The 22,222-nt window shown below is 44.6% G+C and overlaps 1 protein-coding gene across 6 annotated transcripts in view; it reads left to right on the top strand.

Moving 5' to 3' along the window:
* Window positions 1–22,222, top strand: part of KCNT1 (potassium sodium-activated channel subfamily T member 1) — a 586,129-nt gene that overhangs the window by 413,606 nt on the left and 150,301 nt on the right. For all 6 annotated transcript variants that reach the window (XM_077468093.1, XM_077468101.1, XM_077468120.1 and 3 more), the window contains 4 exons: window positions 3,213–3,269; window positions 4,180–4,228; window positions 11,477–11,536; window positions 14,561–14,635. In XM_077468093.1, the coding sequence (XP_077324219.1) occupies window positions 3,213–3,269; window positions 4,180–4,228; window positions 11,477–11,536; window positions 14,561–14,635 (241 nt within the window). The remainder of the gene's footprint in view (window positions 1–3,212; window positions 3,270–4,179; window positions 4,229–11,476; window positions 11,537–14,560; window positions 14,636–22,222) is intronic.

The following is a 22,222-nucleotide window of genomic DNA, read 5'->3' as shown; positions in this document are numbered from 1 at the left end:
GACGTACCACGGGACTAGAAAAGGAAGTTCAATAGCCCCAGTAGCCAATAGCTGCCCTTTTCGAGTCGTATTTGGTCCAGCACACAGACGAACGGTTTTCCCCCGCTAGAAATTGAGTCCGTCGGACAGATTTGAAACGTGTTCTATTTCTAGGTCCATCGGAATTTTTGAAGAAAAAAGTCAGACGAAGCCCACACACAATCATAATATCCGACGGAATGATTCCGTCTGACCTTTTCGGCTGGAATCTCCGCTCGCGTGTGTACGCGGCGGCATTAGGAGTGTGTCTATGGAAATAGTTGACCATTCTTCCAGAAACGCATATGTGTGTTTGTGTGTGTTTATGTGTGTGTATGTATTTGTGTATATCAGCCTTTCTCAACCTTTTCAACACAGAGGAACCCTGGAAATAGTTTTCTGGTCTCGGGGAACCCTCTGCTAAAAATTAGAAATCTACAACTCATGATACATTAGTGCAGGGGTGCCCAACCAGTGGCCCGGGGGCCACATGTGGCTCGCGGAGCCCTCTGATGTGGCCCGCGACCTCCTTCTGTGGGATGGCAGATTGGCAAGCCCAGATCATGGGTTGCAGACCCGCCATCCCAGAGCATCTGTGTTGTTAATGAAGCCGGTAAAGCAAGCAGCTGTGGAGCAGAGCTGTATAAGCTGATGCTTCCTGTATTGTGCAGTCTCTTGCCACAGGTGGAGTGATACCAAATGCACTCTGCCAGGGACAGCAATAGCGGGCAATACTTGAATGGAAGACTTATTAAAAGGTCAGTTTGCAGTGTATATATGGGCATATCTATGCAGTGGTTACTTGGCTGCTTTCAAACTGATCAATCCCCTTCCGTCTGGGCGGATCAGATCGGAGGACCCATAGAGTAGAGTGGGCTGTGTCCATGTCCACTCTGCATGGATCTTCCATCCGCCTGCTCTGCTCATTGTGGCCCGCGACTGGTTACCAAGTCGCTTAAGTGGCCCTCGCTCTTCAAAAGGTTGGGCACTCCTGCATTAGTGTGATGGTCAGTGGGAAGAATGGTCCTCACACTTGTGGTGATTGGGAAGAATTACCTCCTTACAGATAGCTAAAAAGATCAATAGTGTCGGTGGGAACTTATCTGAGAGGCAAAAACTACCAATGCTGAAGGAACCCCTACAACCTCTGGAGGAACCCTGGTTGAGAATCACTGGTGTGTGTGTGTATATGTATATGTATTAGAGCTGCCACGACGAGTCGATGTAATCGATTACGTCGACTACAAAAATACGTAGACGTGCGTGCAGGGCGTCGATGCGTCACAGTGGTGGCAGTGCTTAGTATCTACCGCTGCCCTCCATGCCGCCGTCCCCCTCTCTTCTCCCCCTCTGTGCCGCTGTCCCTAGGGGTGCAACGGATCATCACTGATCCGTGATCCAAGCGCACATGCCGCGATCCGCGGAGCGCTCCGAGGTCTCGGCCTTAGGAGAGGCGGCTTCGGCCTAGCTCCGAAGCGGCGGCCATCTTTCTACACCCAGGCGTTTACAACGGAGCGATCACTTGTAAACAAACCGGCGTCTGTACTGATCTGTGCAGTGGAGGGGAGAGGTCGGATGGAAGCAGCCATCCCTCCATACCCAGCCAATACTCTGCCAGCCCGATACTCTGCCAGCCAATACAATACAATACTCTGCCAGCCAATGCAAAACAATACTCTGCAAAACAATACTCTGCAATACAATACTCTGCAATACAATACTCTGCAATACAATACAATACTCTGCCAGCCAATACAATACTCTGCAATACAATACTCTGCCAGCCAATACAGTACAATACTCTGCCAGTCAATACAGTACAATACTCTGCCAGCCAATACAATACAATACTCTGCCCGCCAATACTCTACCAGCCAATACTATACAATACTCTGCAATACAATACAATACAATACAATACTCTGCAATACAATACTCTCAAGGTTATCCAAAGGATTAATTAGCTAATCAAAAAATAAAAAAATAAAAAATAAAAAAATAATCGGATAGTCGTTGACTAATCGAAAAAATAATCGATAAATTAGTTGACAGACAAATTAATCGTTAGTTGCAGCTCTAATAAATTATATATATATATATATATACACACACACACATGTCATGCATAGACAAGGTCCATTTACACATTAAAGAGGAAGTAAACCCTGATGAGTTTACTTCCTCTTTTTTTCCCTGCAAAGGTAAAGCATAATGGACTACTATGCATCGCATCGCATCGCATAGTAGTCCATTATGTGTCACTTACCTGACACAGGAGCCAGCGAAGTCGCCGCTGTCCCCTGTAGTCCGCCGCATCCATCTTGCTGGTGGCGTCTCGCAGCTCCGCCGCTGTCATTCGGCGAAGCCACGATGACGTCACTCCCGCGCATGCACACGGGAGTCGACAAATGCGGCAGCTCCATTCTTGGAACTGCCGCGCTCAGTGCGCCTGCGCGCCGCTGTCTACGGCGCATGCGCCGTAGACAGCGGTGCCCGTTTTCGGGCAAATATCTCCTAAACCATATAAGTTTAGGAGATATTGCTTGGACCTACAGGTAAGCCTTAATCTAGGCTTACCTGTAGGTCAAAGTGGTTTGTAAGGGTTTACAACCACTTTAAAAGGGAGGTCATCAATATTGATAGAGTTGGCCGACTACTCCTATGCTTATTCTACTCAACAGGAAAACAGTACCTGTGTAACTGTACCAAGAAAAATGTTAATTGGTCGAATGTTCAGTTGTTTTCTGCCCTGGGTAACAAGGGTCATACGAATATATGCCATATATATGACAACAATAGAAGAAGCAGAGTCCTCCAGCTGTACAGAATATTCCAGGAGAGGAGAGTTGGCTAGTAGAAGGTGCGGTCTTCCTCCAGCATTGTGTACAGATCTTCTGGGTACACACGGAAAGCTGTGCTCAGTTCTGTTGATCTATTTATGCCACAATGTCCGTACTCCATGCATTCCGTTTAATTGTAAGTCACACTTCAGTGCAGGAAAGACACTGGGGGGGCAATAATGGAGATTATTAATGAAGAAGATATGCAATAAGGTTTGCATTAAAGCATACTTTATTCAGGGGAGGAGTGTTGGCAGAGGGTACAAAAAGGAGAACAAATTCATTTTGCATTAGAAGATTGTAATCTACTTCCTATTTATCTTTTAATTCACCTTTTTCTTCATTTTCCTACAGTTGGAGTTGTGACAAGCAGAACTATACAACCAAAGGGTATCCAAATGGTATCAATTGGTGAGTGTAAAGCAGTGTCTTAAATATTGATTGGACCCTGGGCAAAAATTTTCTCCCCCCCCCATGCAATTTCACTCTCCACCTGCTCTGAGACATACAATAAATAGCAGCTAGACTTAAAATCTGTTTACTGTATCAGATCAGGCAGCAATTGCGATTGGTTGCCAGCGGTTACAGCATAACATTACTGCTTAATGACTGGTTGCTAGAGGTTACAGCACACATTACGGCTCACTGATTAGTTGCTAGAGGACACATGATCTGCAGGTGAGTCACCTGTACACAACAATAGGGCAGAGCTGTCCAGCATTAGTAGCAGCACTTCACACTGAGATATCGGGACACAGCACATGACGAGGGAATTTAAACTGCGATAGTTGGCAAGTATGTGGCAGTTGCTTTGGGCCCCACAAAAATGACAGGGCCCAGGGCAGCTGCCTCTTTTGCCCTGCCTTAAAGACGGCCCTGGTGTAAAGTAGGATTTACACACGTCAGCTATTGCCTAGTAATATTTCAGACAGCAAAAGATCTTAAAAGAAAATCTGACAAGGCTTATATATGGAGGGGCGGCCATAGCTAACATAATTTTGAAGGGTGAAAATGACAGGGCTGCCTTCCTTACTACTATGTCGCTGAACTGTAGGAAGCATGCAGCAAGTGAAATCATAGGATGCATGAAGTACATATACCTATTCCTTGCCAGTTACTACATAAAGAAAGAATAACAGCCCCAGAAATGTAGCAATCAGGATGACTGCTCCATCCCTATTTGAATAAAGCAATCAGGATGACCCAGAAATGTTTCCTTTAAAAGGAGGTCAGGAGTGGGGGGCATATCTGTATTATCATATGTTCTCTGTATTATTTCCCTGTTAATGGTTGTCTACTAATGTGTCGTGTTTTCCGACAGGGATCCAATAATTTGGGTGGACCGCCAACCTCCACTCTGGGCCATCCAAGTAAGTGGGGTCCATTCTATTGGGATATGATCACAAAGCAAAGAGAAATGTGACTGTCCTGGATAGAGCAGGGAAAGGTTTAACTATTCTGCTGCCAGAGCTGCTTTTGTGTTTTTTTTTTTGTTTTTTTTTGTACCCATGTTAAATAATCATTTTAGGCTAGGTTTGCCACCTGTCCAGGATTCACCTGGACAGTTCCGGTTTGGAATCATGCGTCCGGGTTTCAGACTGCCTGAAACCCGGACACATTATTTAGACTGGACTGTGACTTCCCAGCAAGCTTGCTGGCTGCAGCTGTCTAAGCTGAGAGTGTCTGTTACTCTTTTCACAGCGCCTAAAGCCAGCATTAACAAACCTCGCCCCCCCCAAACACACACAACTACGGGAGAGGAGAGAGGGCTCAATCTGCACCTCTTCCCCCCACCCCTACTCCTCTTTGTCTGTCCACACTCCAAATTTCCAGCCCCAACTTTCCTTTTTTGAGGCACAGCGCTTAGGATTGATGTCCAGCAGCCTCAGATACATCTGGATGAGATGTGCTGACTGCCAAGGGGTGAGTGAGCTCACCATCCATCCCTGTCTGTGACTCAAGTCTCCCCTCATCTCTCTCCTGCCTCTGAGTAAGTACACTAAGGCATTTCAGGGTTCTCAGAGCACCCCTTACATCAGAGTTCCCCTTTACACCAGAGGCCACAGTGTTTCCCCTTACATCAGAGTCCTCTCCGTACATCAGAGTTTTCAGTGTTACCCCTAAATCAGGTTTCCTTATGTTAGAGGCCCCAGAGTTCTCCCTTACATCAGAGTCTGCAGAGCCCCCCCTTACAGTAAAAGAGAACTCTGAAATTTCAGATATAAAAGGGTAACTCTGGGGATACAGATGTAAAGGGGGACTTCAAATGATTAGAAATGGTATTTAATAGCAAAATATATGTATCATTTATACTATAAAAAAAAATTCTGTGCACCGCTAAAGTGTTCGGGTTTGACTTGAAGAAAACGTGGCAACCCTATTTTAGGCCTGAATTTTTAGTTAAAACCCCCAGATAGAACATATTTTCCCAAAAGCAGAGACCCTGGGGAATAAAATGGTAGTAGTTCCAGTTTTTTTTATGCCACATGATTTATGAAGGGATACATTTTCAGTTTAGAAAATACAATAAAGTTAATGTTAGTGCAAACAATTGCAATATATTACCTTTTTTTTATTTTTATTTTTTTTGTAAAACATAAAAGATGCGGTTTTGCTAAGTAAGTAGATGCTAAACATGTCAAGCCTTAAAATTGCACATACCGTATATACTCGAGTATAGGCCGACCCGAATATAAGCCGAGGCCCCCAATTTACCCCCAAAAAACTGGAAAACTTATTGACTCGTGTATAAGCCGAGGGTGAGACATGGCTGTCCATCCCTGTGTGTCCGTCCATCCCTGTGTGTGTGTCCGTCCATCCATCCCTGTGTGTGTGTCCATCCATCCATCCATCCATCCCTGTGTGTGTGTCCGTCCATCCATCCCTGTGTGTGTATCCATCCATCCATCCCTGTGTGTGTGTGTGTGTGTGTGTGTGTGTGTGTATTCATCCATCCATCCATCCCTGTGTGTGTGTGTGTGTGTGTGTGTATCCATCCATCCCTGTGTGTGTGTGTGTGTGTGTGTATCCATCCATCCATCCATCCATCCCTGTGTGTGTGTGTGTGTGTGTGTGTGTGTGTATCCATCCATCCATCCATCCATCCCTGTGTGTGTGTGTGTGTGTGTGTATCCATCCATCCATCCATCCATCCCTGTGTGTGTGTGTGTGTGTGTGTATCCATCCATCCATCCATCCATCCCTGTGTGTGTGTGTGTGTGTGTGTGTGTATCCATCCATCCATCCATGTGTGTGTGTGTGTGTGTGTGTGTGTGTGTGTGTGTGTGTGTGTGTGTCCGTGCAGCCTTGTGTGTGTGTCCAGCCTACCTGTGTCCCAAGCCTCCGTCCCGAGCCGCCGTCGTCCCGAGCCTCCTCTGTCCCGTGCCTCCTCTGTCCCGTGCCTCCTCTGTCCCGTGCCTCCTCTGTCCCGTGCCTCCTCCGTTCCGTGCCTCCTCCGTCCCGTGTCGTGCCGATGGATCGCCGCTCTTCTCGGCGGCCATTCTACAATTCAAAAGCCGCGCCTCCGTCCTCCGCCTGTGATAGGCGGAACACTCAATTTCCCAGCAGCCTGTGTTCCGCCTATCACGGACATCCTCTCATACTCGTCCGTAGTATGAGAATGAACGGATGTCCGTGATAGGCGGAACACTGACTGCTGGGAAATTCAGTGTTCCGCCTATCACAGGCGGAGGCGGAGAAGGAGGCGCGGCTTTTGAATTTTAATGTCCGCCGTCTGTCTGCTCGACACGCTGTTCGGGCAGTCAGACAGCGGTGACTCGAGTATAAGCCGAGGGGGCACTTTCAGCCTCAAAAAAGAGGCTGAAAATCTCGGCTTATACTCGAGTATATACGGTACCCAACATTTTCCATAGGAGACATTTTAAAAAGCTATGACAGTTCAGCAGTCTTGTGTTAACCGTGAACAATGGCCTTAGATTTTTTGCTCTCCTATCGGCATGTGAAGCGATGTGTAACGTGTCAAATTCAGTTGAGGATTTTTGTAAATAGGTGCCCCCCAACGTGTGTGTTTATTATTATTATTATTATTATTATTATCATACACGATTTAAATAGCACCAACAGTTTACGCAGCGCTTTACAATGTAGAGGGGGGGACAACACAATTACAGTACAGTTCAATACAGAAGGGACAGGAGGGCCCGGCTTGTAGAGCTTACATTCTAAATGGAGGGGGTGGTGGTGCAAAAGGTAATAGATGCGGGGAATGATTTGATGGGGGTTTATGTATGTATGTATGTAAGTGTACATGTGAGGGGGAGGGGACTCATTTTTTTGGGTGGGTTTTTTAAGTGCTTGGGTGTACCTTTTTAATTTTTTACAATTCTTTTTCATTTAAAGAGGGATTCCACCTGCAAAAAAAAAAAAAAATATTAAAAGCCAGCAGCTATAAATTCTGCAGCTGCTGACTTTTAATAGACGCTCACCTGTCCCGGGGTCCAGCGATGTCGGCAGCCGAGGCCGATCGATTGCTCGGGTCTGGGCCACCACCATTCTAGGTGAGGGAATCGGGAAGTGAGGCGTTGCGGCTTCACTTCCCGGGTTCCCTACTGCGCATGCGCGAGTCGCGCAGCGCAATAGGAATGGTCTGCGCTGTCTCTGGGACCAGTGTGTGTCCGCGCGGCGGGACAGGAAACAGCATAGACTCCCGTGGGTGTAAATACCTGTCTTAGACAGGTATCTGCACCCCCCTCCCCCCTGAAAGGTGCCAAATGTGACACCGGAGGGGGGGAGGGTTCCGATGAGCGGAAGTTCCACTTTAGGGTGGAACCCCGCTTTAACTTTATTGCTATAACAGGGGGCCAATAGCCCCTATGTTATAGCAAACATTGTATAATGTGACAGGTTCTCATTAATGAGACACTTAACCACTTCGCGCCGGTACGACGTCCAGGGACGGCCTCGGCTTTCGGTGGTTATATCTGAATGATGCCTGAGGCCACAGACATCATTCAGATATCGGCATTTTCAGCCGGCGATTCCCTGCACTATAAGACCGATCATAGCGGCTGTTCCGCCGATTGATCGTTCTTACGGGCGGCGGGAAGGGACGTCCCCCCCCCCTACCGCCGCCCTCCGGTGCTTCTACCGACTCACCGCTTCCATCGGTGAGTCAGTCACAGGATCCGCCAACCCCCGGATGATACAATACATATTTCCGGTGGACCAGATGGTCCCCGGAGTCTCTATGATCGTTCGGAGGCCGGGCGCGATGTTAAGACGTCACGCCCGGCCTCTGCATTCAAAATAACGGCGCCGATTTGGCTGGGAAGCCATGATCGTTTTTTTATTTTTTTTTATTTTAGGCTTCCCAGCCTAGAGGTGAGATATGGGGTCTTATTGACCCCACATCTCACTGTAAATAGGTCCGATTGTGCCATACTCCTATTACAAGGGATGTTTACATTCCCGTCACTTTGGGAAGTTTCATCTCACTTCCTTTTGTGTATCTGTATTTGTGTAAAGAATAAATTAATCCCTTACAAAAAAAAAAAAAAGACAGACAATCCTGGCAGGGGTATTAATCGTATCCTACTACTTTATCTAAAACTTAAAAAAAGGTTAAGCTTTAGTTAGAACTAAAACGGCTCAACCAGAGGTCAAGTCCTGGGGAAAAAACATCCACTCGCCCACCAAAAAAAAATATATAAAATGATACGCTCATATGCACGAACGCTTCAAAAGTGGTATTTTTCATCCAATTTTCATATTTTGTGTATGAAGCTTAACTGTTAGTATATAAAAAATAAATAAACATGAATACGGTAATTCTCTGAATAATCAGCATTCATTCAATTGTGCTTCCATACAAATGTGAACATCATGTTCTGATCTTTATTGGGGGATGTTATTTTGTATATAGAGTGTTTATGTGGTGAGTTTACACTTTTCATTGAACAGAGTTTGGATAACACAGGGTTAAACGGAAAGGTCATAAATGAACTGCACATTATCTGGACAGAATGCTTGGGGAGATAGTGATGTGTTCCTGCTTAGGAGATGTATGTTAGCTTGGGGGGGACTGCAAACTCTGCAGGGGCTCCAACACACACTCGCTGCTATTCCAACCCTTCACATATTTCCACATAAACTTCCCTCCTGGCATTAAACTTTGCCAGGTATTGTGCTCAGCTTACCACCCCAAACTGATGTTCCTCCCTCAGCTCACCTCTCTCCCTGCATGTCCTGTGAGCAGAATAGCTGTGCTCCTCCTCTGGTTCTCTCATCATATGGCACTGAAGATAGAGGAGGGGGGGATTCAGCGGGACACACAGAGCAAGTATGCAGGAGACTGGGGGGGGGGGGGGGGAGATGAGGGGCCGGCAGGGAGGAGCATCACGAGAGGTCTGACTAAATACAATCTCTTAGCAGCAGGGACCTGATCTACCCGTCAGCTAGCTGTGATTAACAGGTAGATCGAAGAGGAAGCTGTCATGGTGCCCCCTACTAGCAATGCCTGAATGGTCAGGTGTGCGGCACTTACTATTGCGAGCTGTGTCGGCGGCTGCTGGTGTAGCACCTGCCACACAACTCGCATACTTCAAAGTCTTGCAGGTTGCGGCTGCTAACGGGAACTGAGTTCCTGTTGTGGAAAAAGTACAGGAACTCCGTTCCCATGCGTTCCCGCAGGACTTGAGCCCTGAGCTCAACTGTTGGATCTCAAAGGCCAGCATGTCTGGAGTGGGTGTCCTGCTTCAACACAAATTCTCAGTAATTGCGCTAAAAGGGGCGCTACCTTGGTGAAGATGGGAGGCGTTGGGTTTGTGCAGAATAATGTTAATTACTGACAGGATGTTTGGCAAAAGAACAACATAACGTTTCAGTGAATTGGCGAATTTGCTGCTTTATTAGGTTGGAAACACAAAATTAGGTTAGTGTTGGTTTGTCAAAATATGGTGAAAATAAGACGGAAAGCACATTTACAAATAGGTAAATCAGTGAGAAAATTGTGTGTGTGTGTAGTCATTTATACTACATACATAGTGTATAGTACCGGTACATGGCTTCACTATGGGCTCACGTGGGCCTCTAGTGCCCTCTTCAGGTGGAAGGAGAAATGTGAATTGTAACCTGTACTCTGAAGATTTGTTATGCACTTAATGTAACAGGGACACGATGACAACATAAACAGTTCCATATACTGTACACCCTATACTTTCTTTCCTTTTTTTTTTTTATAAGCTTATTTATAATCTATAACATGTATCATCATCATTAGCTATTCCTTTGCATCCATCTAGGGCAATCTTACTTCAGTGCCACTTTAAAAAAATAAAGCTGGCCCATGTCCTAGAAGAATCATGCATGAAATTTTTCATTTTAAGAACATTCATTTGATTTCCTAATCGTTAGTGGGGGTCAAATGGAAAAAAAAAAAATTCTTGAATGCGTTTTTAATTCTGGGAATTACATTCCAAAATCAAACATTAAAAGGAAATCCAATTAGTTAAGTGCTTTCGAAAACGACATTCATCAAGTCATTCAATGTACTAAAAAATTTGGTACGGGTGTTCGAAAAAACATTCATTTGAAAATCTATGGCCAGCTTAAAGCGTTAATGCCGTGCTTTTTTTTTTATTTTTTATTTTTTTTATTCTGCAAGGTAAAGTAAGAATGTGCTAGTATGCATCACCTATGTGAAACTTACCTTAAAACTAAGCCCTCCAGCGATGCACTGTCACCGCTAACAGGGCTTCCATCTTCACCCGGGTTTGCTTCTTCTGGGTGTCTGATGACGTCACTGCCATCATGACGTCATCATGCCGTCATGATGCACACTGGAGTCGATATTCATGGCACAGGACTCCGAAGGAACAGTTGTCTGTTCCTTCAGCGCCCATGTGTCGGGGACCAGGGGCGTTGCTAGTTCTACAAAAGATCTGGGGCTAGAGCCCATAGCCACGAAGTAAAGAAAGTCATAAGCTTGGGCGGGCATAAGCATCTAATATTATATTTTTATATATTTTATATATATATATATATATATATATATATATATATAATATATAAAAATATAATATTAGATGCTTATGATTAGATTTTCAAATGAATGTTTTTTCGAACACCCGTACCAAATTTTTTAGTACATTGAATGACTTGATGAATGTCGTTTTCGAAAGCACTTAACAAATTGGATTTCCTTTTAATGTTTGATTTTGGAATGTAATTCCCAGAATTAAAAACGCATTCAAGAATTTTTTATATGTATATATATAAATGTGTGTGTGTGTGTGTATATATATATATATATATATATATATATATGTATAATTATAATATAATATCATGGTGGGATAATAAAGTGTAAGCTCCTTTGTTGCAGAGGAGATTAGCATCCTTTGTTCAGCATTGTGAATTATGTAAAAGCTAATGTGTAATAATAATAGTAAGACTGTCGTGGAGACATTAGATTGTAAGCTCCTCTGATGCAGGGACTAAATGTGAATGACTGGGTGTTCTCAGTACATCACTGTGCAATATGTTGGAGCTCTTAAAATGTATAAAATACTAATGATGATGACAATGTGTGACTGTGTATAGATGTATAAACTTTTGTATTGGATTTCCATGAAATATTTCCAATGTTCCTCTTTTCTCAGGTCACTGTGGCCATCATCAGCTTCTTGGAGACGATGCTTCTAATCTATCTCAGCTATAAGGTAAAATGATTAAACTCCAGTTTTGATAAAAATGTGATCCATCACAGCAGCTCTGAAGATAGTTAAGGGAAAAGCATTTCTCTAGGACAACATTCAAGCATTAGTCAGGAGGTGATGATGATTAACATGGGGAAATAGTTTCAGGCGCAGAAAATGGGAGTCTTCGCTCTTAGGCTGAGTGCGATGGGGGGACGGATGTAAAGGCTGGCTGCTGAGGAATGGGCGAAGGTGTTACATTTAGACTGTACCCATTATACCTGTTTGACTAGAGTGCTTCTTTAAAATGCATGCGTTTTTAACCAGACGATGAAAACCTCAGTGGAATTCGATGCTAAAGGTCAGCAGTGAGCGCGGTCATTAATCACGCTGTAGCACGTCTCTTGTTATTACGCAGACGTCAAGTTGTTCTTTTTTTGGTTTGGTGCTATTAAAATTTGGATGACGTGTCAAAACTGTAACGCAGTCCATATGATTGTTACCACCTCCCTTACTGCCTTCAAAAAATACCCTTCAGCATTTGGAAGAAAGATAACTCAGCTGCTGCAGAACCTCTTTAGTCCTCAATGCAATCTCATGACTCAGAGAAGCTTATATATTTGGTATTCAATCCAAAACCAAAAATGTAACACATTGCAGCGTTCTGATCCTTAGATGTGGTGGCTGCATTCGTTTTCTTTCTTTTATGCCTTTATTTCACCTGATTGTCTGGCCAGTAACACACTTTCTGAATTAGAGTGCCTCCGCTCTGGATAAAGATACCAACAGAGCTACATTTGGATGTCAGTCTTGGGGAGGGGTGTTAAAGTGGTTGTAAACCCTTACAACCAACTTTGATCTACAGGTAAGCCTAGATTAAGGCTTACCTGTAGGTCCAAGAAATATCTCCTAAACCTATACGGTTTAGGCGATATTTACTAAAAGACAGGCACCGCTGTCTATGGTGCATGCACCGTAGACAGCAGCGCGCAGGCGCACTTTCGCTGTTAGCAGCGGCATGCCGTTAGCGGCGGCTCCCGTGCGCCTGCGCGGGAGTGACGTCATCGCTGCTCCGGCGCTGTGAGTGGCCGGAGCAGCGATACCCGGAAGAAGATGGATGAGCCGGACTACAGGGGACAGCGGTGACCTCGCTGGTTCCTGTGTCAGGTAAGTGACACATATGGGGGCTACTATGCGATGCATAGTAGCCCATTATGCTTTACCTTTGCAGGGAGACAAAGAGGAATTGGGCGGCACAGTGGTGTAGTGGTTAGCACTCTCTCCTAGCAGTAAGAAGAGTCGCTGGTTCAAATCCCAACCACGACACTACCTGCCTGGAGTTTGCATGTTCTCCCTGTGCCTGCGTGGGTTTCCTCCGGGTACTCCGGTTTCCTCCCACACTCCAAAGACATGCAGGTAGGTTAATTGGCTTCTGTCCAAAATTGGCCCTAGTATATGAATGGGGACCTTGGATTGTGGACTTCTGCTCAAATGTGGCACTCAAACCAGGTACCTTTTGGGTGAAGTTTCCCTTTAAAGTACTTAAAAGCAATTACTGCAACAGTGTTTGTTTTTACCTTTTGGGATAAAGGTTTTACATCAATCAATGAAAACTGATGATTGTGAGCACCCCTGTCAGTGGTAAATGGTTTGTTTCAACCCTCTATCTGGTACACCTGCAGGACAGCTTGTTCTGTTGAAAAATAACAGACTTACTGGCAGGATCACCAGGTAAAAATAAAGGAAAGAAAGCCGAAAAAAAGAAAATGAATGCAGCCACAACATCTAAGAATTGGTAAGCTGCAGCATATTAACCGCTTGCCAACCAGCCACTGTCATTATAATGCGGCAGGTTGGCACAGCTGCGCGAATCACTGTAAGTCAGCTGCTTTAAGAGCAATGGGGGGTGCCCGCAGTGCGACGCCAGAGCCGATGCACATGGCTGGCGGCCGCAATGTCCACCTGCGATCGGTTCTCAGAGAGCCAGAACAGGGTACCGTCAATGTAAACAGACAGATTCCCGTTCTGAAATTGAAGTAGAGCGAGATCTGCTGTTCCTAGGGATCAGGAACAGAGATCTCTCTCCTCCTCCAGTCAGTACACTCCTACCCACAGTTAGAAACACCTCCCTAGGTCACACTAACCCCTGGATCGCCCCCTAGTGTTAACCCCCTTCCCTGCCAGTTACATTTATACAGTAAACAGTGGCTATTTTTAGCTCTGATCGCTGTATAAATGTCACTGGACCCAAAAAAGTGTCAAAGTGTCCGATCTGTCTGCCGCAATGTTGCAGTCCCACTAAAAATCGCAGATCGCCGCCATTACTAGTAAAAAATAAATAAATAATAAAAATGCCATAAAACTATCCCCTATTTTGTAGATGCTATAACTTTTGTGCAAACCAATCAATATACGCTTATTTCGTTTTTTTTTTTTTTTTTTTTTTTTACCAAAAATATGTAGAAGAATACATATTGGCCTAAACTGATGAAGAAATTATTTATTTATTTTTTTATTTGGGATATTAATTATAGCAAAAATATTGTTTTTTTTTTTTCAAAATATACGCTTTTATTTTGTTTATAGCGCAAAAATTTAAAACCGTAGAGGTGATCAAATACCACCAAAAAGAAAGCTCTATTTATGGGGGGAAAAAGGGGAAGTCAATTTTATTAGGGTACAATTTCTCACGACCGTGCAATGGTCAGTTAAAACGACGCAGTGCCATATCGCAAAAAAATGGCCTGGTCATTAAGGGGGCAAATCCTTCTGGTCCTTTAAGTGGTTAAATATTTTTTTTTTTGTTGTTTTGGGTTTAATACCGCTTTAAGGGTCCATTCATGCCAAAATGCATTGCCGCATTTTTTGTCCAATGCATTCCGATGGATGGACCTGTGAAACCGAAGGTATGTGAATGTGAGCAGTTCACACCGGTGTATTGCGCTGATAATTGCTGGCTCACGCTGGAAAGAAAAGAGAGCAACGGCCATTTTTTTTTTTTTTTTTCAATGCAAGTAGACCCTGATTGTTTGTCTTTTAAACCCGCAGGGGAATATATGGGAACAGATCTTCCGAATATCTTTCATTCTGGAAATGATAAACACCGTCCCTTTCATCATTACGGTAAGATGATCACTTCCAGTGTTTTTGGGGGCTTTGTCAATTTTGTAGCAATTTTGTAGCACAGACCCCCCCCCCCCCCCCCGCATTCAGTGTGAGGCACATGGCAGCCAGGCACACAGCAGTTCACAGTCACTCAACTCAGAATACTGGCAGTGCATGTCTTTTTGTAGCTTATTTGCTGGTAAAAGTTGGGTAGGGTGCGGGTGAGGCTTGGAATACTCCAAACTAGAAGAAAGTTAATGGAGAACACTTCTAACTATGCCGTCTCTTCAGGGTGCGTCCATCCGCTTGTATTCAGTGTCTGGTGAACTACACCTTAGGGGACCCCTATTGTAAAGGTAAAGGCTGAGTCGGCAAACTGAAATAGGCTCTCCAAAAAAGGTGACAGGGACAATCTCTGCAGTCTTTTAGGCTTGTACTCGCTGTGCCTTGGGTATTTCCATGCTTTCCTGCCGTACTAGCCTCTGTACTGGAGGTCAGATCCTCTGTAGACTTCCTGCACTGCTTTTCAGGAACTCAGGACGTGGGTCCAGGGTCGTCTTTAATTTTGATTGGACCCTGGGCAAAACATTTCTTTGCCCCCCCCCCTCCATGCAGTTTCACTCTCCACCTGCTCCGAGACATACAATAAATAGCAGCTAGACTAGGGTTGCCACCTGTCCAGGATTCACCCGGACAGTTCGGGTTTGGAACCATGCGTCCAGGTTTCAGACTGCCTGAAACCCGGACACATTATTCAGACTGGACTATGGCTTCCCAGTAGGGTTACTGGCTGCAGTTATCTAAGCTGAGAGTGTCTGTTACACCCTCTTTCACACTGCCTAAAGCCATCACCCCCCCCCCCCCCCCCAACACACAGACAGGAAAGGAGAGAGGGCTTGATCTGTATCTCTTACTCTCTTAATTAGAAGTCCAGCAGCCTCAGATACATCTGGGTTAGAGGTGCTGAATGCCAAAGGGTGAGTGAGCTCACCATCCATCCCTGTCTGTGACTGGAGTCTCCCCCCTTCTCTCTCCTGCCTCTGAGAGAGTACACTTAGGTAAATCAGGGTTCTCAGAGCACCCTTTACATCAGAGTTCCCCTTTCTACCAATGGGCACACTGTTCCTTCTTGCATCCTTTTTTGGTTGAACTGGATGGACTTGTGTCTTTTTTCAACCTGACTAACTATGTAACTATGTAACATCAAAGTCCTCTCCGTGCATCAGAGTTCTTAGTGTTCCCGCTTAACTCAGGGTTCCCAGAGCATCCCTTATGTTAGAGTCCCCAGAGTTCTCCCTTACATCAGAGTCTGCAGAGTCTCCCCTTACAGTGAAAGGGAACTCTGCAAGTTCAGATATAAAAGGGGAACTCTGTAGACTCTGATGTAAAGGGGAACTCTTGTTATTAATGTCATATGATTAGAAAAGTTATTTAATAGCAAAATATATCTATAGTTTATACTATAAAAAAAAAAAATTGCTGTGCGCCGATAAAGTGTTTGGGTTTGACTTGAAGAAAAGGTGGCAACCCTAAGCTAGACTCAAAATCAGTTTACTGAATCAGATCAGGCAGCTATTGCAATTAGTTGCCAGAGGTTACAGTGTATCATTCCCGCTCACTGACTGGTTGCTAGAGGTTAGAGCACCTGATTTCTGCTTGTTGGTTGGTTTCTAGAGATTACTGTGGATATGACCTCACGGGGCCATGATATACATATCTATTCTGCTGGCCGCCTCGATTTACACATGAATGCCGGTAATTTACATGTAAACACAAGGTCTGCAGGCGAGTCATCTGTACACAACAGTAGGGCAGGGCTGGGTAGCGTTAGTAGCAGCACTTCACACTGAGATATCAGGACACAGCACAGGACTAAAACCTCAGGGGACGAAGGCATTTAAACCAGGATAGTTGGTAAGTATGAGGCAGCTGCTTTGGGCCCCACAAGAATTAAAGGGCCCAGGGCAGCTGACCCTTTTGCCCTGCCTTAAAAACGGCCCTGCGTGGGTCCCCTAGCCTTAGCTGGCGCTGGAACCCAGATAGATTTATAAGACCTTCTAAGCTTCTCTAACAGCCCAGAAAGCCTCCTCTTCTCCCATAGGAACCTGCTATTTCAGGCTCCAGCCTATTTATACATACACACACACACCTATATTTACACATCTCAGCCCCCTACTGGCCATTCTCTCTGCTAAGAGATTGGCTGAAGCTGCATGAACATGCAAGTGAGGGTCTGCCTTCTCGACCCACTAAATTCTGGAACCTACTAGAATTCAAGGGAAAGCAGCAGAGCCTGCAACCAGCAGAACCCAGAACAGCCAAAAGCAATTGAGCACTGCTCCTCTGCTACGGGGAGCCAAAAACCAAATTTGCCTCAACTGCTAGCAATCTAGCTAGGAGGGTGCTACATTTTATTTATCTTTCTCATTCACCTGCCTGTCTGCCATCTTTTCACAAAAAGAAATTGTTTATTCAATTTTTACGGTACAAGCGATGCACATACACAGTTGTTCACAGAAGATTTTTACACGAATTGTCACAGAGTAGATGGGCGGTACATTCAAATAGGAGAAAGATACCCGTCTGCCATCTTACATTTAGGCCTATTGTACACAGACATAACAATTTACTGATGTTTGTACTTAACATGGACAGAAAGATCCTTAGTAAAATGTTTCCGACCTTATGTGAATGTATATATGCAGAAAATTCTGCTTCATCCTCTTCTAGTTGTAAGGGTTGCAGTATACACATGTATCTGCTTAACCCCTTGCCGCCGAGCGTACGCAGATGTATGTACTCGACTTCCGGGGGTTATACCGGGATGATGCCCCCACCTGCAGGCATCATTCCGGTACTGATTTTTACAGCGGGCGATTGGCTTTCCAGCTATAACTACCGAAGCGGCTAAAAGCCGATCAGCTGTTTTGCCGGAGGAGCGGGAGGGGACGTCCCCCCCCCTCCCGCCTCTCTTACCGGTGCTCCTGCTCAATCGGGAGCACTGATGCACTAGCCGCTGCTTCCGGCTGCTGGGCAGTTGTCCGATCGGTCCACCTGCTGCAGGCTTTTGCCATAAAGTGACCCTATGCCTCTATCAGTAAAGCATAGCAACAATTGTTTCTGCTCTCTCTTTGTGCTTATGGTAAGCATCTTTCAGTGACCAAAAAAATTTTTGAGCAAATTGCCATTTTATATTAAAGTGAATTTTCCTTTCATCTTTCATCTATACGTTTTATCTATTTACTCTGATATTACCTATCTGCCTCATTCTGAGGAATTCTCTAATTGTCTTATTATAACCTAGGTTATCATTTTTCTCCTAATAGTAAACATGGAAGCGACGTCATGACGTCACTTCCCGTTTACTCGGGTGCCAATGGCGCCGGATTTAAATTTATATACACTATCCAGAATCACCAAAAACAGCGATCTGAATACTTTGAAGTGTAATGGAGGGGTGGGGGGTCTTTTAGACCCCCGATCCCTCCATAAAGAGTACCTGTCACCACCTATTACTGTCACAAGGGGTGTTTACATTCCTTGTGACCGCAAAAAACGTGATAAAAAAAAAAAACTATTCATTTTAAAAGAAATTTTAAATTTTTTTTTTTAAAGCGCCTGCTGTTCCCGTGAAATCACAAAGCAAAGAAAACGCATACGGAACTCGCGCCCACATATGTAAACTGTGTTCAAATCACACATGTGAGGTATCGCTGCGATCGTCAGAGCGAGAGCAATAATTCTAGCACTAGACCTCCTCTGTAACTCTAACCTGGTAACCGGAAAAAAAATTTAACACGTCGCCTATTGAGATTTTTAGGTACCGTAGTTTGTCGTCATTCCACGAGTGCGTGCAATTATAAAGTGTGACATGTTTGGTATCTATTTACTTGGCGTAACATTATCTTTCACATTATGCAAAAAAATTGGGCTAATTTTACTGTTTTTTTTTTTTTTTTTAACTTCATGAAAGTGTCCCTTTTCCCAAAAAGTTGCGTTTAAAACACCGCTCCGCAAATACCGTATGACATAAAATATTGCAACAATCGCCATTTTATTCTCTAGAGTCTCTGCTAAAAAATAAATATATATTTTGTTTGGGGGTTCCAAGTCATTTTCTAGCAAAAAATATGGATTTTAACTTGTAAACACCAAATGCCAAAAATAGTCTTAGTCATGACAGGGATAAATTACTGCGCTCAAACAAAACATTTTCTAATTTTATTTTACATCTCTGTACCCATTGCTGTATTACTGATCTTAATTGTGTAGCAGTGTGTATTGTTCCAACGACAATGAATCTATGTTCAGATCAATAAAAAAAATAATAAAAAAAAATGCGGCCTAAAAGAGGAAACGTAAGGAACTAGCCAGGGTGCTAGGAATGGATTCAATGTTCAATGTATTTGCTGGTTATCAATTGATTTCAGCAGCTGTCTTTTCTTTGTGCTTGTAGGCAGGTTGTTTATTGCTGCACTAGTTAGTGGCTGGTCCAGGCTAAGGGGTAAAAGAGTTAAGTGTGTTCCCGGGGTTTTTGGTCACAGCCTACCCACCTGTGATATAAAAAGGGAGAAGGCTGAGTTCCAGGGCTCTTAGCCCTCTCTTTACCAGATATGCTGTGAAAGAGGACTGCTGCACCTTGCAGTCCATTAGAGGCACCGGGAATCCGGACAGAGCCATCTTTAATATTGATTGGACCCCGGGCAAAAAAACTTTTCTTGAAATTGGTTGCCAGAGCTTACAGTATCATTACCGCTCACTGACTGGTTGCTAGAGGTTACAGCACACATTATGGCTCACTGATTAGTTGCTAATCAGCACATGATTTACAGCACATGATTTCTGCTTGTTGATTGGTTGCTAGAGATTACTGTGGATATGACCTCAGGGGGGCATGATATACATATGAATGCCGCTGGCCGCCCCTATTTACATATGAATGCCGCTAATTTACATGTAAACACAGGGCCTGAAGGGGAGTCATCTGTACACAACAATAGGGAAGAGCTGGGCAGCATTAGTAGCAGCACTTCACACTGAGATATTGGGACACAGCACAGGACTAAAACCTCAAGGGATGAGGGTACTTAAACCAGGATAGTTGGCAAGAATGAGGCAGCTGCTTTGGGCCCCACAACAATGACAGGGCCCAGGGTAGCTGCCCCTTTTGCCCTGCCTTAAAAACGGCCCTGGATCCGGAGAAGAGCCAGCACCTGGAGAATGCCATCGCGGACTACTACCTTGTAGTGGTATGCCTGGGCAGCCATTCAATTATAGTTAGTGTTAGGAAATGGATTTACAAAAAAAAAAAACTTCTCAGTAAAGTTGTGTCAAGTGTTCTTAGGCTTCCTGCCTACATTTACCGCAGTCGCGGGAAAACGCAAAAACGTTCCAAAATTGAAGCGCAATTTTGCTGCGTTTTGCATTCTCTTGTGGCTGACGGTCCAAAAATTCCCATCCTGAATGCGATTCTTATGCATTCAGCAAAGGGAGGTGGAACCCCACCTAACTGCAGCAACTCCTAAACTCTGCTAAAAGCCTACGTGTTCATAGACACACAGGCTTTTATGGAGTTAAGTTTAGGAGCTTTGGCAGAAAAAAAAAAAAGAATCGCAGAAAGTTCTTAAAGTCGCGTTTTGGAGCTGCTAATGTACATGAAGCCTAATCCTGGCCTGAAGTTTTTCAAAGGGGTGCATGTTGGTTATAGCATATCAAAAGAACCAGGGTCTGTAAAGCACAAAGGGGTATGAAGCTCAGCTTAGCTATTACAAGATGATTAAAGTGGTTGTAAACCCTTACAAACCACTTGTACCTACATGTAAGCCTAGATTAAGGCTTACCTGTAGGTCCAAGAAATATCTCCTAAACCTACACGGTTTAGGAGATATTTACAAAAAGACAGGCGCTGCTGTCTACGGCGCATGCGCCGTAGACAGCGGCACGCAGGCGCACTGAGCAGCCCGCAGATCACGGCAATATGCCGCTCGTGGCGGCTCCCGTGCGCATGCATGGGAGTGACGTCATCGCGGCTCCGGCGAATCACAGCGCTGAAGCAGCGAGACCCAGAAGTCACTCCGGGATACATGGCAGCGGCGAAGATGAAGATGGAGGACCGCTTCGGGGGCTTCGTTCTCAGGTAAGTTATTCATAATGCGCTAGTATGCTATGCATACTAGCTCATTATGCCTTTGCATTGCAGGTTGCATTTTTTTTTTTTTTTAATGGCCTTTACTTCCTCTTTAACTCTGCAAGACAGGCAGGAAAAGCAATGTACCGTAGTTGCAAAGAGTAAATAAGCACTAGTTCAAGACCCCAAGCAACCAGTCATTAAGCGTGGTACCAGGTCCTCCGGTAAAGTGGGGGTCAATGTGTAGGCTCCCTTCCTAACTGTCAGTAGCAAATGGAACCAAACCCACGTTATGGAGATCCATGGCCTGATTCAGTCTTGTCCCTCCTAATGCAACCTACATCAAGATACAGTGTGCATAGTGACATGGGACAACACTTTTCAGAGGAACTCTGTACTTTATTACTGCGCACAGTGAAGGCTTATCTCTAAATCGGGGAACTGCCTTAAGATTAGATTCTTCACTGCCGTCTCCCCCTGGTCCCGGGCATTAATAAACGCGCCCCATGCATAAGATACTCCCAGGTGCAGAGCAATTAGGCCCCACCAACCCGCTGGTAATCTGTACATATATTTTTATTAGTAACGTGTTAAAAGCAGGCTGAGGGAGTGAAACCAGAACTCCTGTGCTGCATGCTTGCTTCAGGCCATTGACTCTGCAAACCCAGAAACCAGATTTGGCCTTTATTTATCTCAAATTGGAGTTAATTTCATTATTACCAAACATGTCCATGAGGCAGGCGGAAAGCGCGGACCTCTCTTGGATCTGGGTGGTAGCCGTCATTCACAAGGCTAACCATGCAACATACCCCATCCATACAGGTTCTAGAACGGTTGGGACTCGGAAGCCTGTAGAGCGAGGCTAAAAATGACAAGGTTGCTTTTTGTCAGCTTGGCTTTTCCCACGCAGCCTTTGTTCTGGGTCCTTGAAATTCACATCTGTTCAGAAAAGTCACGACGTGAAATAAGTGGCGGGCGCAGCTGTAGGGTTTTCTTTTCTTAATTGACTGAAAGCTCCGAACGCCGAGCAGAAATGATCATCTAGGTGGGAGTAGGCTCTGCAGACTCGCGCTGCTGCTGGTTCCTCGTCACAAAGGAGCGTTCTTTATTCCATTATCCTGCCAAGTCATTTGTAGGCTTTTGAGTCTCATCACGGCAGCTAATGAGTGCGCATGCAGGGGGAGCAAATGCGGATTGAAAAGAATTAATCAAATAAAGAAACAAAAAGCACTTCTCAATGAAAAAAATGCACGTCTGTGAATGAAGTCTCCTTCGTGTTGAACTATGATAAACCTAGGGTACCTGAAACCGAACATATGACGAAAAAAATACGTAAACAGAGTTTAACTTTAGTTAAAAAACGTGTCAAGGAAATCAATGAATCATTAGGCAGCTAAAGTTATGTGCAGATCTCAGCCATTCTTGTAAAAGTTTGAATTTGATTCTCTTAAACTGCAAGACTTTTCTAAGCTTCCCTT

The sequence above is a fragment of the Lithobates pipiens genome, unplaced genomic scaffold (assembly GCF_037356315.1).
Source record: "Lithobates pipiens isolate NorthernLeopardFrog02 unplaced genomic scaffold, aLitPip1_a1.2 Scaffold_11, whole genome shotgun sequence".
Classification (NCBI taxonomy): Eukaryota; Metazoa; Chordata; class Amphibia; order Anura; family Ranidae; genus Lithobates; species Lithobates pipiens.
Note: the sequence above shows the minus strand (reverse complement) of the source record. Positions and strands in the feature narration are given on the sequence as shown.